At 45.7% G+C, this 17,066-nt stretch overlaps 1 protein-coding gene across 5 annotated transcripts in view; it reads left to right on the top strand.

The window, feature by feature from the left end:
- NFYC (nuclear transcription factor Y subunit gamma) overlaps nt 1–17,066 on the top strand; it is a 132,011-nt gene that overhangs the window by 47,021 nt on the left and 67,924 nt on the right. For all 5 annotated transcript variants that reach the window (XM_069223770.1, XM_069223769.1, XM_069223771.1 and 2 more), the window contains 2 exons: nt 4,634–4,705; nt 5,056–5,169. In XM_069223770.1, the coding sequence (XP_069079871.1) occupies nt 4,634–4,705; nt 5,056–5,169 (186 nt within the window). The remainder of the gene's footprint in view (nt 1–4,633; nt 4,706–5,055; nt 5,170–17,066) is intronic.

Below are 17,066 nucleotides of genomic sequence, written 5' to 3'. Positions count from 1 at the left end.
AGATAGATCCATATCTATGTACTGACTGCTAAATTGCTGATGGTTCATTGTTTGAGTCGAGCCCCATCTGCTGGAATTTGAGTATGCGTTTGGGTTGCAAGTGTAAATCTTGGCACATTAATATACTCTGTGGTGTTGTGCTGTTAAAATTATTTTTGTCTATTGCTGGGAATAAGTTTTCAGTTTACGAGACCAGCTCAGTGTTACCCATCATAGATCGAAAAAGCCAAATCCACACAAAATGCTCTGCACTTGCACTTACTATCTTTAAAACAGCCATATTTGCAGGTCTGTTCTCAACTGTTCCATGGACAACGGAAGAGTAGATTTTTTTTTTTTTTTTTCAGTGTTTTTTTTCTGCTTTGGCAGTTAAAACAAATATACACATTTATCGGAGTTTCAGCATGGCAGGTTTTGTGAAGATACATTCACAAGAAAAAAGGCAAGGGGTGTCTGTCGTGAAAAATGCATGCATTTCCCATTTTAGCTCCTATAGGAAATTGTGCTGAAAGATATAACGAAAAACAGCTGAACACATTTAGCTGCCAGACTGAGCCCGTTGACAGATCCACACTTAGTATGAAAGTAGAACTTTAACCAGAACGTGTGCATTTTTGGTTTGGTGTAAATCAGTTTAGTAGTTTTTGAGATATTAATCTTTTAAAACCGTTCTAAGCAGGATTTTAAGGCATAATATTTATGTATATCTGTGCTGTTTTAGCTTTCAAATCACAACTCCCGAATCATGTTGGCAATCTTCAAACTCAAAAGTAGAGGGGCTGTCGGTTTTTCAAAGTGTGGGAAAAAAAAATTGCAAAACCTTTGGGGTGGAATGCAGAATTGGCCCAACCCAAAGGCGATCAGCCCCAAGGATAATTGACCCAAGGCCAGTGGTTAGAGGCACTTGGGTGCATGGAAAATGGAAGCCACTCCTGAGGGGAAAAAACATCAAAATTGTGGTACAAGTCAGTGGCCATTTCAGGTACTGGATTAGATCTGCATTTTGTGCTTGACTCGGGTTGCTTCTACCTTGCAAATTTCAGACAGTGAAAAAGTCACACACCAACGCGTGGCCTTGCTTGGAAGGCAGAAAGTAAAACACAGGTGGCCTGGCCATGCTCCCGACTACATCTATGCTTGGTTGAAAGCTGTGTGTAGTTTGGGTTCGAGGTCCCATAGTGGATTGGTTGCAGGGCCTGGCCTCAGGCTATTTCTCAGTCAATTTGAGAGATGCAGTGTCTGGGAACCAGGAAGGACACATCTAGCAAAATGTCATCGTCACAGGGCATGTTCATGTATACATAGGATTTTACCCCTTGGCGCAACCTCAGCTTGGTCTGTCTGACAAGTTCCATCTCTCCTGGGCAACCTGACCATTTCTTTTTCCCAGTACTACATTTCATGTGTGACCTTTAAAGGAGTGTGTAAAAGGAGTGATTGTGCCACATCTGCAAGCCAGAATTTTTGGCTGTTCATCTGACCATGAAATCCTTTCTTTTGCTGAACCCAGCTGCAACTATCCTTCTACAGAGACACAAAACAACAGTAATACATTACTTAAATTAGCAAGGAGGAACAATATTAAGACAGATGCAGTTATTTTTTGTATTAGGCTGTGGCAAAGAACATTTCCATGGAAAGCGGACAATCTCAGCAGGCACCTCTTAGACAAGTACTTGTCTGAGTTTAGCAACCTCATTGTATAAGACTTCTTTAATACCCCTGGCTTTAGAGAAACTGACCAGTTCACCACCAGAAGAGAGAGTACTGTCTTAACTTTATTAGGAAAGAGTTATCTTCAGTGACCGTGCATTTGGTTGTATCCATTCTAATAAGGAGCCACCTGTGACATTCTTTATAGCTCCTTCCTAAGACAGCACAAGCACAGTTTCTTGCAAAATCTTTTGTTGCCCGATAGTGGGTTTAGGGGTCGCCCGTTGCTTACCACTGCTTGGCTTCATTGTCACTCTTAATTTGGTTCTTGTCAGCTTCCTAAGGCTTTCCTTCCTCTTCTTGTGTTTGTCCCTCTAATGGAGCATGGGTGCATTACTCCCTATATTTGCTGCTCGCTTTTATTAGGTGCTGCGTTTTTCTTTTTGTTTAGGTACTCTACAAGTGTGCCTTTTCCAGCTGTCTCCCTTATCTACTTCTCCCTCCGCTGTGTTCTTTACACATTCCTCTCCTGCCCACTCTATATAGTCCGTGTGTGTCCTGCCCACAGTTGTCCATTTACTTTACCCACTCTATTGACCTGTTTGCGTGCCTCAGATCCTCCCGCCCACCCTTTGTTGCCAGTGTGCTTCCACCAGTCTTGCCCACTCAGCCTCTGTTGCACTTACGCTTGCCCCAGCTCCTCGCAGCTGTCCTCTTCCCCATCTGTCTCCTTTCTGTCCCACCCTCTTCTCCCTTTCTGTTGCATCGTCCTCCAGCCCACCCAGTTTGTTTGGGGGGGGGGGGGGGGGGACCAGTTATCCTATATTGTGTATTTTTCTTTTTAATATAATAATCATTTATTTATTTATATTCAAGTCCAATTCAGCCAAATATGTGTTCAATTCAGTTTGGATAGTTTGAGATGTTTTTGAAATTAAAACTAGTTAGAAAATGTTATCTATTAAAGGCACGTGTTCTTTTATCCAAATCCTTGTCTGCTGTAGAAAAGAGGTTGCTGGCTCCTACTTGTGCAGAAATATTCTACAGTTCATAAATTCGGAAAGAATTTTCATGACTGCACAATAGCAGTACAGTTAGGTACTTGGTTTCTGGTGGTGAAAGGGTTGTAAATTGGAAGCATGTTTCCTTTGATTAAGAACAAGTTTTTTAGCGTGGGTTGGTGGGTGTGTGAGTGGGTAGTACGACCAGGAAAAGCAAAGAGAATCCTTGCCTGCTGTTGGTGATGTTTGAATGTCGAGCTCCATTTAGAGATTGGCTCTGTAGTATAGCAACAGTATATTACAGAAACTGTGGGTATCCCTTAAACCAGAACCATCATTCATGTGTTGCTTCTGTAGAAGTCTATTAGTTGCTTATAATTTTCTAGTTTGGAGTGCCCTATAAAGCCTTTTTTTGTTTTTTTTAAACCCATGATAAAAACTTTCCTTCTTTCCCAATCTAGTCTTAATGTGAAGCTACTTGTTTTCCTCGTTCAGGTCTTGCTTTCTTGCACATTCAACATCCTCGATCCTGACCATTGGTGCAATTTTGTTGTGATGTCTGAGGCATTGGGAGATTTGTTGAGTGATTTGTGATTGAGTGAAACTATGGATGCTTCAAATAACGGCATTAGGTAGGAGTTCAGTAAATGTTAATGAATGTCTCTCCCTGCAGTAGCAATGGCTAGCAAGTCACAGAGCCCTCAAGTCACTGCTTGCTTTCATTGTGCTTTTCCACTGTAATATTACCTGCGGCCCTGTCTGGGTTTCAATGACTAATGATCTGAGTGTAAATTCTCAAAATGTCCAGATATTGAATTAGATCCTTATTGTTCAGAGTGTGGATTCCAGCATATACTCCAACATTAAAACCAGCTCTATAGTTTCCAGTATTAAAAAGTGGCCTTACTGGGAGGATTAAGAGTCTTGGGTATCCTTGCCATAGATCAGACATCTCCAGGGTGATGAGATTTAACTTCAGCGTTTGCTGGTGTGGAACCATCTTTTGGGGGGGGGGGTCGAAAGATTCAGGCTCTCGCTAAGCACTGACTTGTGTCAAACCTCCTATGTGAAATTTCCAGATCTACCATGAGGTCAAACCCGTAGTACAAAAATCTCAGTAATTCCCAACAGGATAGAATTGAACATTTTTTTAAAGCTACGTCTGTTTTACTAGTCTTTTGTCGAAGGGTAAGCTATACATCCATTACATGTTTAATAATGTTCTAGTTACTGTGTAAATGCATACTGCGGTGTAACTGGTTATGGGTAATCTGACTTTAGAGTATACTCTTCCTTAAAGTCTATACTGCAGGTTAGGTGTTCATTGGTAATCTGTCTTTGTTTAGGAGCATCTTGTCTGTGCATTTGGTGAGGGTCTTAGTGAAGGTTTATTTCCAGGTTTTGATATTTGTTGAGAAAGGTAATTTATGCTACAAAGTTCTAGCTGAAGGGTCATCAGTATGTCCTATAATTGTCTAATAGGAGATTATTTGAAGGCTCTTTGTAAAATCCAGGTTTAGGAGAGTAATCTGGCACCATGCAGGCACTAACAGGATGCCAGTTTGCCCGGTTCTGCTAAGTTAAGACCGATCCTCAATCGTTTTGCACTTATATAATACAGAAGGAAGCTACCTTTTTTTATTCTGTTCTTTTAAGTGTTAGTAAATTGTGGAGGAAATATTCAGGTAGCTGTATGCAATGCATGGCGGCTTGTAAACGACACTCATTCGTGCTAGTGTTTCTGTCCATATACACCAGAACAGTATTGGCTACAGCTGCATAGTATGTAATTCCAAAATACCAATAGAACCGAGATGGCCCCTGCTGGTGCCTGCATTCTTTAGTCCTGTAGATTCACATAAATGGAGCATTTAAGTTCCCGCCACATTTAACTCATTCTTGAACTTCTCTGCTGCCTTAAGCTCATTTTGCCGAACTTGCTCCTGTCAACATTGACTCTGTTTTCCTAACTCTTTCAGAAAGATTTCAGAGTGCAAGAGCTTCCCTTGGCACGTATAAAAAAAATCATGAAGCTGGACGAAGATGTGAAGGTAAATGTATCTTGTTAACAATGCAAGCCGCATCAGAGAAGCCTGATTTTGTAAGCTGCCCTAGGGGGAAGAGGGGCAAGATAAATGTGTTTTTTGGGTGCGTGGGTAGGTCAGTCATTCCATGGCATCCTCCTTGCCGACTTGAGGATGCAGTATCGTGGCACTGTGTGCAAAAAACAATAGGACATCTGTGGACTTCCAATGAGGTCTTTGTTGGGGTACATGGTCGATGGCGGGTGTAAACAGGAGACTAGAGACTTTCACATGATCCAGACCATACATTTGTGATGTGTTGATATCCATGGTTTTGCGTTGATACAGGAGTCCGCTGTATTTTCTTGTTCATGCAGATGATTAGCGCAGAAGCTCCAGTGCTGTTTGCAAAAGCTGCTCAGATTTTCATCACTGAATTGACGTTGCGAGCATGGATTCACACAGAGGATAACAAGCGCAGAACCCTGCAGGTACTTAAAACATAGATCCTGTTGTGCACAGTAGTTTTGGTATCACAGCTTGTTCTGACAATTGTTGCTTTACGACTGTGAAATATGACCATGTGTCGATCGCTTAATCATTTTCTAATCAAAACCAGCAAAGAATGGCTCATGGTGACATAAGCTTTATTGCTTTATTTTCATAAAAGTAGTTTGCCTGCTTTTAATGGGAAAATGCATCTCTTTTAAATATGTTGTGGAGAGCAAAGTTGCAAGATGGTCCATTGCCGAGGAGTGCACCTGGCGTTATAAATATGGATAATGTCATAAAGAGAACCTTGCTTACAATTTTAAACAAGCATTTGCAATGCAATAGGTCTCGCATTTTCTTGCGTTACAGCTATTGGCAATGTAAATTCATAACAGAACTTTTCTTGCCACATAAATTGGTCAACCCTGTCTCATAATTTCGTCTTTTACTGCCATATAATTCCAGTGGCCCAGCATTTAACTAAAGCATTTCCATATACCTTCTTCCCCTATTGTAAAATATATATATAGTTATATAAATCTTTATCAGAAATATACTTTTTGCATTAGAGTGTAATGCTCAAAACACCATAACAAAATTATCATTTGGGACGGATTGAAGGGTCAAACTAAGGAGGAAGTCGGGAGTAAAGATGGAGAGGGCAAGTGGCTTAGTAACTGTGTCATGGGCCCCAGAGTAAGAAAGGAAAATGGTTGATTGGAATTTCAGTAGGAAAGTACAGCAGTAATTTGAGTTAAGTGAGGCCTGTGAGGTCTGTAAGTCTCTGGGCCCAGGTGCCACTGCACCTGTTGCTCCATTGTTAACTAGCCCTCAGGAGAGAAAGAGGATAGGGCAGAAAGAGAAGCAAGAGGAATACAACAGGAAGAAAGAGAAGGGGTTGCAAAGAAATAAAAAAAAAAATAAGGGAAGAAAATGAAAACAACTAAGAATAGTGCAAACATGTGAAACAAAAGAAAAAAGGGAATGAAGCTAGCGAATAAAAGATAAAGAGGAAAAAAAATGAAATGTGTGAAAAGAGAGACAAAAATTAACATTGGCGGAAAAAAAAGAGATGGTGAGAGAAAACAAGCAGCGAAAGAACCAGTGCATGTACTGACACATTTCCTACAGACAGAGAATGGGGAAAACTCCTTCGACACTTCAGATCCCAACAGCTAACTTGTGGCTTGCACATACAGACGGGAAAAAGAGGGATTTATATTAAAACACGAATTGCCAGATAAAGATAAGAAAAACACCAGAGAAAGGCTAGTCAAAGGAAAGAGCAAATAAAAAAGACAAAATAAAAATAAAGGTAAGAGACAAAATAGTGAAAATGGATGCCTGATGAAGGAAAAAAGAGAGGAACGAAACAAAGAAATAACCACGTTTTTAAGAGTTTGAAAAAGGAGGCAGCAATGGGAAGGGGGGAATTAAAAAAAATAAAATAAATAAAAAAAAAGTCTTAGAAATAAACAGTTGAAAGAAAGTGCGAAACTGTTAACATGTGGATTTTAAGAGGTGGAAAGAGAAAAGTGGAGGAGTAAGAAATCACAGAGTAAAGGAAAGCACAGAGTGAGATAGGTGAAACAGACCCTCTCAAATAAAGACGACAGCTAAGAATAGATTTAATTGGCTCCCCCATGTCCTCAAACAGAAGTCAGAGTGTGGAACAGCAAGAGACACTACATAACAGCACAAGGTGCTAGGTAGAGTTTATGGGAACCCCAATACAGCAATATTGGGGCACTTTAGATCAGGACTGGGGGTATAGACAGAGCTGTGTTCCGGCCCAGTGCTGGTATCACAGAAAGGCAGCGGCGAGGAATGAGAAATGTAGCGCTGTGCAATTCCTGGTATTGGAATAATGGAGCGTTGCAGGTAAGGGTTGACGTCCACTGATAGAGTTGCATGTGGGCTGCAGTACTGGAATAGTAACGGGCCCACAAGGTCAGAAGTGAGGGATGTTATTGGAGCTATGTGTGGAATCTAGTATTGGAGTGCCACTGTAGCAGAGTGTTAGCCTGGAGGTTCCCTAGTGAAGCTGCAGGTGGTGTCCATCATGGGGGTGACATTGCCTCTGAACCACAGATGTAAGGAGTTCTGAAGTGTGTGTGTGTGTGTGTGTGTGTGTGTGTGGTTCCCATCAACAGTGGCATTGGATGTTAGACTTGAGGTGCACTGGCTGAGCTATGTTTTGCTCTTTTGGCTTGACTTACAGTTCCAGTCTCTGGGGGGTTAGGAAGTCCTCAGGTTGAGGTTCAAGTTAACCCCAAACACGCAACACAGGGCCGACTGGGTGCAGAGGTCAAAGTTGAGGCAAATTTAACATGGACTCCTATGGGGACTGGGGGCACTCTGTTTCCGGACTGCTTGCAGGTAAGTACCCCCGTGTCTTTGGAGAGCAGACCTTGTGGGGAGGGGTGGGGGGCAAAAGTAGGGACCAAACGCACACCCTCAGCGGCACAAGCGCAACCAGGTGCAGGGTGCAAACAGCATCGAGCTCCCAATGCTTTCCTATGAGGGGACTCCGGGGGCCACTTAGATGCTGCAGGCTGAGTCCAAGGGGTCTGTTCAGAAAACCACAGGCTGGACGAGTAGGAGGGCCGCCTGCTGAACGCTGCTGCACCAGAGGACTGGTTCCCCAAAGCCAGGGGGCTGCAGGTGCAGTGGACCTTTAGGCGACGGGTATCTTCGTCCAGAGCTTTAGCGGTCGGGGGCTGTCCTCTGGATTTGCACTGCAGGCATCGTGGGGGGGGGGGACAGGAGAGGTCAACCCAGGGTGGGCACTTGCTCGGAATCGCCTGGGTATCCTCTAGTCTGTTGGGCCACCTGGACACGGGCCGTGGGCGTCTGGTGCAGAATGGTCAGTACTTGCGGATCCAAGGAGTCTCTGGAGTCCTTAGATGGAGTTCTTTCTGGACAGGGCCACTGTCCATTGGAGTTCTTGGTCTCCTGTGATGCAAGCAGTCCTCTGGAAGTTTGGCAGAGGTCGCTGGACCCGCAAGACTCACCCCCTTTATTTGCAGGTTCTCTGAAGCAGGAGACAGACCGGTAGGGATAGGGCCAAGTCAGTTTTCGCCTTCCTTCTTCTCTCCTGGGGTTTCAGCTTAGCAGTCCTTCTTTCTTCTTATGAAGTTGCCAGGAATCTATCTGGGTTCTGGGGAGCCCTTCAATCCTGGATTTAGGGGCGTTACAGGGTCAGAGGGCAGTAGCCAATGGATACTGTTCCTGAGGATGGCTACACCCTTCTTGTGTCCACTCCCTTTGGGGAGGGAGACACAAACCTAACCCTATTGGTCCCTATCCTCCTAACTGAGATGGAGAATTTCATAGGGAGGGGGTGGTCACCTCGACTTTGGACACCTTAGGGATGGTCCTAGTTGGGGTGGTCACTCCTCCCTGTTTTCCCCAATTTTTCCCGCGGCACTTGGTGCCAAAAATAGGGCTTTGTCGGGGGGGTGGGCAACTCCACTAGCTGGAGTTCCCTGGGGCACTGTAACAAGAGGTTTGAGCCTTTGAGGCTCATCACCAGGTGTTACAGTTCCTGCAGGGGGAAGGTGTGAAGCACATCCGACGAGGACTGGATTTGTTTCTGGCCACAGAGCACAAAGGCTGTCATCCCATGGGGTCAGAAACTTGGCTGGAAGTGGCAGACTGGTCAGTCCTGCACTAGCAGTTTGGCTTACATACAGGGGGCTTCTCTAAGATGCCCTCTGGGTGCATTTTCCAGTAAATTCCACACTGGCATCAGTGTGGGTTTTTTTGTGCTGAGAAGTTTGATACCAAACTTCTCAGTATTTAGTGAAGCCATTATGGAGCTGTGGAATTCATAATGACAAACTCCCAGACCATATACTCAATATGGCTACACTGCACTTACAATATCTAAGAAGGGACTTAGACACTGTAGGGGCAAATTGCTAATGCAGCTATGCCCTCACCTGTGGTATAGTGCACCCTGCCTTAGGGCTGTAAGGCCTGCTGGAGGGTTGACTTACCTATGCCACAGCAGTGGTTTGTGGGCATGGCACCCTGAGAGGAGTGCCATGTCGACTAACTTTTTCTCCCCACCAGCACACACAAGCTGCAAAGGCAGTGTATATGTGCTTGGTGAGGGGCCCCCCAGGGTGGCATAATACATGCTGTAGCCCTTGGGGACCTTCCCTGTCCACATAGCCCTCGGTACAATGGGTACCTTTTACAAGGTACTTAACTGTGTGCCCAAGGGTGTACCAATTGTGGTAACAAAGGGACAGATTTTGGGGAAAAACACTGGTGCTGGGGCCTGGGTAGTAGGATCCCAAGCCACACTCAATCAAAACTGGCATCAATGTCAGACAAAACGTTGGGGGAGGGGAAAACCAGCCTAACAAGGACAATTTCCTACACCAGTATTTTTTAAGAATCCACAGACACAACTGGAAAAGACATTACATGCTGTTGATGTAAGAAGAGTGCTGATATGCTAGCTAGAGGAAACCACACAATTTTGCAAGGTGAACCAGCTGTTTGTTTCATGTGCCAAATCCAGCAAGGGGTCACCTGTCACAAAGGGAACTATTGTTTGATAGATCATGGGAACAATACAAACGTGCTACACCTCGGCTGGTAACTATCTATTTCATCGATCTAAAGCACACTCAACAAGAAAGGAGGGCGCAACACTAGCGTTCATGCAAATGTGCCTCAAGACACTATCTGTAGCAGCAACATGGGCATCCCCACACACATTCACGAAGCATTATTGTGTAGACATACAAATGCATATTGAAGCTCAAGTGGGGCAGAAGGTAGTACAGCCCCTTTTTTTTGCAAGCTCATCATTTCACCTCAACCGACTCAAGGAAGGGGAAACTGCTACATAATCTAATGCACAGCATGTGAATCCAGAAAAGGATTAATGCTGCAAAACAAAATGGTTACTTACCAGTAGGAGTACGTTTTGCAGCCTGAAGAGTTTCCTGGATTCATGTGCGACCCACCCACATCCCTGAAAATTAGAATAAGACAAACAGGTGGGGAAGAGGTCATATATAAACTGTTTAATAAAAATAAAAGGAGAAAGAGAAGAACAAGAATGGAAAGAAAAAAATCTGAAGATGGCTACTGTGCACAGGAGCTTCCAGGGCGGTGTCTGACACACAGGGGACAGACCAAGCACCAAATGGTGGTCGACGTCCAGAGGGGTAGTGGGTGGAGTAAAAAGGGAAAAACAGAGAAATCCAGACCCAATAATTAAATGGTGGAATAATGCGCAGCATGTGAATTCAGAAAACTCTTCAGGCTGCAAAACTACTCCTACTGGCAAGTAACCATTTCATTTTTGTAAGATCTCCAAAATATGTTTCTACCTTCATTATGCCTCCGTGGGACCTACATTTAGTCTTATACTTTCTGATGTTCGCGCCCTTTGAGTCATTACACAACTGCCCTATTGGGCTTCTTACTATGAAAACGGCCATTTCTGATGGATACAACTACCTGTGGATTCCTCACCTTATGAATTCTCCCATGTGCCAGCATCTGATGGAAAATCATCTTCCCAGCCCTCCACGTCGACGAGGACATCACAATTGGACGGCTCCACGCGACTCTGTCTGACGTCACCGTGCCAATAACATCTCCTCGCCAGCGTACTGACGTCAGTTCCCTTTTTTCCGTGCCTTCGCCGCTAACGGGTTTCTCCTAGCTCTTGCTACTGTTGGAGGTGTTCCATCTTGTTGCTAGTTTCAATCCGGTTTCTAGTTACAATGCCTCCTCCCAGGAAGTCGGGATTTAAGCCATGTCGAGAGTGCGGGAGTCGCATGTCTGTTACTGACCCTCATGACGATTGCCTTTGGTGTCTGAGCATGACGTCGGAGTGTGTTTCCTGCCGGAGCATGAATCCTAAGGCTCTGATAGAGAGAGAGGCCAAACTCTTTTTGGCCAAGGCGAAGAAGGGGCATATGAGTCATCACAGATCCTCTTCCCATACTTCGTCGAAGAGACAAACAACGTCATCAGGACTCTCTGCGTCGTTTGGCTCGGAGCCGGTCAAGATCAAGGTCTCCATTTGGACGGCGACGTGGGAGGTGACTCCGACGGTGACTCTGCAACCTCAGAGCCCTCAGGCTTCTCTGGCGCCATCAGTCTCCGAGGTAGTGGCACCTCCGGAGAGTCCGCGATTTTCACCTGGGGCTCATGATTCCGATGTTCAGCAAGCACAGGTGCAACATGGAGACCAGTGGTATCCTGCCTTCCTGGCTCCAGGAGTGGATCCGACGGCATCTTTAAATGCCATGTTCTCGATGTTTAATGCTATGGCCCCTGCTGGTGCACCGGCTGGTCCCACGGGTCCGTTGGCATTTTCGTTGGGTTCCCCGACTCCTTACAAGGTGGTGCCGTTTATGGCCTCCTATCCGGCAGAGAAGGGGGCCAGTTCGGTGCCGATGACGTTGCCTCGAGGTCCTGTGGTTCCGATGACATCGCCTTCCAGACCCATGGTGCCGATCTCATTGCCCTGTCTGTCGATGCCGATGGTGGAGCCTCAAGTATCCTCGGCGCCGTTGGGATCCACTCCAGTGCCGGATCCGAATGATTAATTCCACTGAAGCCAACCTTCCTCTCCTGTTTCGTGTCTTCAAGTTTTGAAGCCAGTGTCATCGATGTCTGCCAATTCTAGGTCGACGCCGAGGTTAGAGGCCAGAATGAGATCGCGTAGAAAGACCTTAATACTTTTAGAAGAGGAAGAGTACCGATGGCAGTTGTTGGAAGAGGGGGAGATTGTGGTGCCCTTGGGTGAATATCAAGGGTTGCATTCAGCCATTGGGCTTGACACTTCCCCAGAATGGGACCTTACTTCACCGGGTGAGTTCACGGAGGAGGCGGCCTCCTTCCACACGGTGATTAGGAAGGCGGCGAACCTTTTAGATCTTCCGTTGCCTGCTGCAGATGTTAAGACCAACATTTTGACGGAGGTCCTACACCCTTCTTCAACTTCTGCTAATCCTTTGCTTCTGTTCAACGATGCTCTCACGGAGCCCATATTAGAGCTTTGGAGGAAGCCTGTGTCGTCACCTGCTGTTAATAGGTCTGTGGCTAGAAGGTACAGAGTGGCGCATGGAGAGCCGGGGCTCTTATCGAAACATCCTACCCCGGAGAGCCTGGTTGTTCGGGCCTCTTGCTCCACACGGTCTGCTCCAAGCTCCTTCCCTGTGATTCCATCGGACAGGGCATCCAAAAGGATGGAGCAACCAACAAAGAAAACTCTCTTCTTGCAGCATGGCTCTCAAGGCTGCGAATGCTACCTGTGTTCTTGGTAGATGCATACACGCCCTGATGGACTCTGCTAGGGCTATGGTTCCTGACCTGCTGCAGGATGTACAGGGTCAATTTGGTGAACTTCTATCTGATGCTCAGGCTGCAGCAAAACAGATAATCCAGTCTGGTCTGGATTCCACGGACTCGGTGGCCAGGGCAATGGGTACCTCTATTGCTACCAGGAGGCACGCTTAGTTGAGGTCCTCTAGCTTTTCTTCTGATGTGCAGACCACTTTATTGGATTTGCCCTTCGATGGAGAGAAACTGTTTGATGATAAAGCGGACACTGCCCTTGAGCGGTTTAAAGATTGTTGGGCCACGGCAAAGACTTTGGGTCTGCAAGCCTCCTCTGCTGCCCCTTTCAGGTCCTTTCGGAGGTTCAGGGGGTTTGGGCATGGAGCCGTCTACTGTGGGAGACCTAGTCCACAGTCCAACAGCCTGCCAGCCTCCCATATACAGGGAGTGCAGAATTATTAGGCAAGTTGTATTTTTGAGGATTAATTTTATTATTGAACAACAACCATGTTCTCAATGAACCCAAAAAACTCATTAATATCAAAGCTGAATATTTTTGGAAGTAGTTTTTAGTTTGTTTTTAGTTTTAGCTATGTTAGGGGGATATCTCTGTGTGCAGGTGACTATTACTGTGCATAATTATTAGGCAACTTAACAAAAAACAAATATATACCCATTTCAATTATTTATTATTACCAGTGAAACCAATATAACATCTCAACATTCACAAATATACATTTCTGACATTCAAAAACAAAACAAAAACAAATCAGTGACCAATATAGCCACCTTTCTTTGCAAGGACACTCAAAAGCCTGCCATCCATGGATTCTGTCAGTGTTTTGATCTGTTCACCATCAACATTGCGTGCAGCAGCAACCACAGCCTCCCAGACACTGTTCAGAGAGGTGTACTGTTTTCCCTCCTTGTAAATCTCACATTTGATGATGGACCACAGGTTCTCAATGGGGTTCAGATCAGGTGAACAAGGAGGCCATGTCATTAGATTTCCTTCTTTTATACCCTTTCTTGCCAGCCACGCTGTGGAGTACTTGGACGCGTGTGATGGAGCATTGTCCTGCATGAAAATCATGTTTTTCTTGAAGGATGCTGACTTCTTCCTGTACCACTGCTTGAAGAAGGTGTCTTCCAGGAACTGGCAGTAGGACTGGGAGTTGAGCTTGACTCCATCCTCAACCCGAAAAGGCCCCACAAGCTCATCTTTGATGATACCAGCCCAAACCAGTACTCCACCTCCACCTTGCTGGCGTCTGAGTCGGACTGGAGCTCTCTGCCCTTTACCAATCCAGCCACGGGCCCATCCATCTGGCCCATCAAGACTCACTCTCATTTCATCAGTCCATAAAACCTTAGAAAAATCAGTCTTGAGATATTTCTTGGCCCAGTCTTGACGTTTCAGCTTGTGTGTCTTGTTCAGTGGTGGTCGTCTTTCAGCCTTTCTTACCTTGGCCATGTCTCTGAGTATTGCACACCTTGTGCTTTTGGGCACTCCAGTGATGTTGCAGCTCTGAAATATGGCCAAACTGGTGGCAATTGGCATCGTGGCAGCTGCACGCTTGACTTTTCTCAGTTCATGGGCGGTTATTTTGCGCCTTGGTTTTTCCACACACTTCTTGCGACCCTGTTGACTATTTTGAATGAAACGCTTGATTGTTCGATGATCACGCTTCAGAAGCTTTGCAATTTTATGAGTGCTGCATCCCTCTGCAAGATATCTCACTATTTTTGACTTTTCTGAGCCTGTCAAGTCCTTCTTTTGACCCATTTTGCCAAAGGGAAGGAAGTTGCCTAATAATTATGCACACCTGATATAGGGTGTTGATGTCATTAGACCACACCCCTTCTCATTACAGAGATGCACATCACCTAATATGCTTAATTGGTAGTAGGCTTTCGAGCCTATACAGCTTGGAGTAAGACAACATGCATAAAGAGGATGATGTGGTCAAAATACTCATTTGCCTAATAATTCTGCACTCCCTGTAGATCCTTTAGAAGGCGGGGGGAGGGTTCGGACAAGAGGGGCCACTCTGCATCATCCTCTTCCTCTGGAGGACAACAACAAGGGAAGCAGCCCTAGTTTTCTCCCCATTTCCGACCACATTTCTCCTGTAGGGGGAAGATTATGTATTTTTTTCCACGAGTGGGAGTTAATTACATCAGACTCATGGGTTCTGAACATTGTGAGAAAAGGATATGCTCGCCCTTTTCAGGAGTTTCCTCCTTCCATCCCTTTCCGTCCCTCCTTTTGTTCAGAAGACCATCTCCTGTTGTTGCAGCAGGAGGTTCAGATCCTGTTGTCAAAAGGTGCGGTGGAGTTGGTTCCAGAGCAGGAAAGGGGTCAGGGTTATTATTCAAGATACTTCCTGATCCCCAAGAAGGATGGTCGTTTGAGACAAATCCTAGACCTGAGGATTTTGAATTGGTTCCTCAAACAGGAAAAATTCAAGATGCTGACTCTGGCACAGGTACTTCTGGTGTTGAACAAAGAGGATTAGATGGTGTCTGTCGACTTGCAGGATGTTTACTTTCATATTCCTATACTCAAGTCGCACAGGAAGTGTCTCCGGTTTGTGGTGGGGTCGCAACACTACCAGTTTGCGGTCCTTCCGTTTGGTCTTACTTCAGCACCTCGAATCTTCACGAAGGTGATGGCAGTGGTAGCAGCAAATCTCTGAAGGAGGGGGACATCAGTATTCCCTTACCTGGACGATTGGTTGATCAAAGCCAAGTCTCTAGAGCTTGTGTTGCGTCACTTGCAGATGACAACTCGGTTGTTGTTTTCACTCTTGGTTTTACGATAAATGTACCCACGTCTCACCTGGAGCCCTCTCAACGCCTCCTGTTCATAGGGGCAGTACTGGATACTACATTAAATCGGGCCTATCCTCCGCCTCAGCGGATTCAGGACATCAAGGCGTTGATTAGAATGTTTCAAAATGGAGTGGTTGTTCCAGTCCTCAAGGTCCTACGCCTGCTCGGTCTGTTCGCATCTTGCATTCTGTTGGTCACTCATGCACGTTGGCACATGAGGGCTCTCCAATGGTGCCTCTGCAAGCAGTGGTTTCAACACAAAAGGGATCTTGAAGAGTCTAACTATCTTCAGAGACGATGCAGTGAATCTACGATGGTGGGCTGTGGACGGCAACCTATCTCAAGGCAGTTTTCACTGCCGCCTTCGGGCCATTGTCATGACTGATGCTTCCACTCTAGTGTGGGTAACTCATCTGGGGGACCTGGAGATCAAGGGTCATTGGTCTCCAGTGAAACAGACTTTTCATATCAATCTGTTGGAATTGCGGGCAATACATCTGGCTCTCAAGGCCTTCCTCCCGTCCCTTCGCGGTCCGTCAGTTCAGGTCCTGACGGACAACACTACCGCAATATGGTATATAAACAAGCAGGGAGGAGTAGGGTCGTATCTTCTCTGCAGAGAAGCTCTGCGTCTCTGGTCCTGGCTTCAGGACCATCGGATTTGCTTGGTAGCATATCATCTGGCCGGAGTGCTCAACGTATGTGCGGACACTCTGTTGACATTTTTCGGCCGATCACTAGTGGCGTCTCCATCCGGATCTTGTCCTGCACATCTTTCAGATGTGGGGTTTTCCAGTGATACATCTGTTTGCCACTCGGGAGAACACGCACTGCCTGTTATTTTGCAGCCTCCAGTATCCGGTGCAAGGAGCTTTTGGGGGATGCGTTTTAGATATCTTGGTACAACCAGTTCGCCAAGATCGGGATCAGGTCACTTTAATAGCCCCGGATTGGCCAAGAAGAGTGTGGTATACAGACCTTCTCCAACTCTCGCTGTGCCCTCTACTCCGTCTCCCTCTCAGGGCAGATCTCCTCTCTCAATCACAGGGGCAGGTTCTACACCCCCACCTCCAGAGCCTGCACCTTCATGCCTGGAGATTGAACGGGGCAATAGGAGTTCTTTTTCTCTCCCACCAGATGTAGTGGATGTTATTAAGACAGTTAATGCCGGCAGGTGGGCTAAATTTGTGGCTTGGTGTGGAGAAAAGCAAACTGATTCTGAGGGCCCACCTCTCCAATATTTTATTATTTGCTTTAGATTTAGCAAAGAAGGGTTGTGCAATGGCTACAGTTAAGGGTTATTTGGCTGTTCTGTCAGCCTTCCTTTGCCTCCCGGGTCAGCCCTCCTTGTTTAAATCGCCTATTGTGATTAGTTCTTGAAAGGTTTCGTTAATAGGTTTCCCCCCACTCCTTTTCATATGCCTCAGTGGGACCTAAATCTTGTTTTAACCTTTTTAATGGGGGGGTCACCTTTCCAACCCATGCACTCTTGCCCGCTAAGGTTTCTGGTGTTTAAAACAGTTTTTCTCATTGCTGTAACCTCGGCTAGGCGGGTTGGTGAGCTTCAAGCTCTTTCTGTTAAACCCCCCCTTTACCTTGTTCTTCCCGGATAAAGTGGTGTTGAAAACCAGGGCGGCTTTCCTGACAAAAGTTGTCACTCCTTTTCATATAGGGCAGACCATTACCCTTCCATCTTTCTACCCTCCTCCTCACCCCTCGAAGAGGAAGAGAGGCTTCATCGTTT

Source organism: Pleurodeles waltl, chromosome 3_1 (genome assembly GCF_031143425.1).
Source record: "Pleurodeles waltl isolate 20211129_DDA chromosome 3_1, aPleWal1.hap1.20221129, whole genome shotgun sequence".
Lineage (NCBI taxonomy): Eukaryota > Metazoa > Chordata > Amphibia > Caudata > Salamandridae > Pleurodeles > Pleurodeles waltl.
The sequence above is the reverse complement of the archived record's forward strand: the minus strand, read 5'-3'. Positions and strand labels throughout refer to the sequence as shown.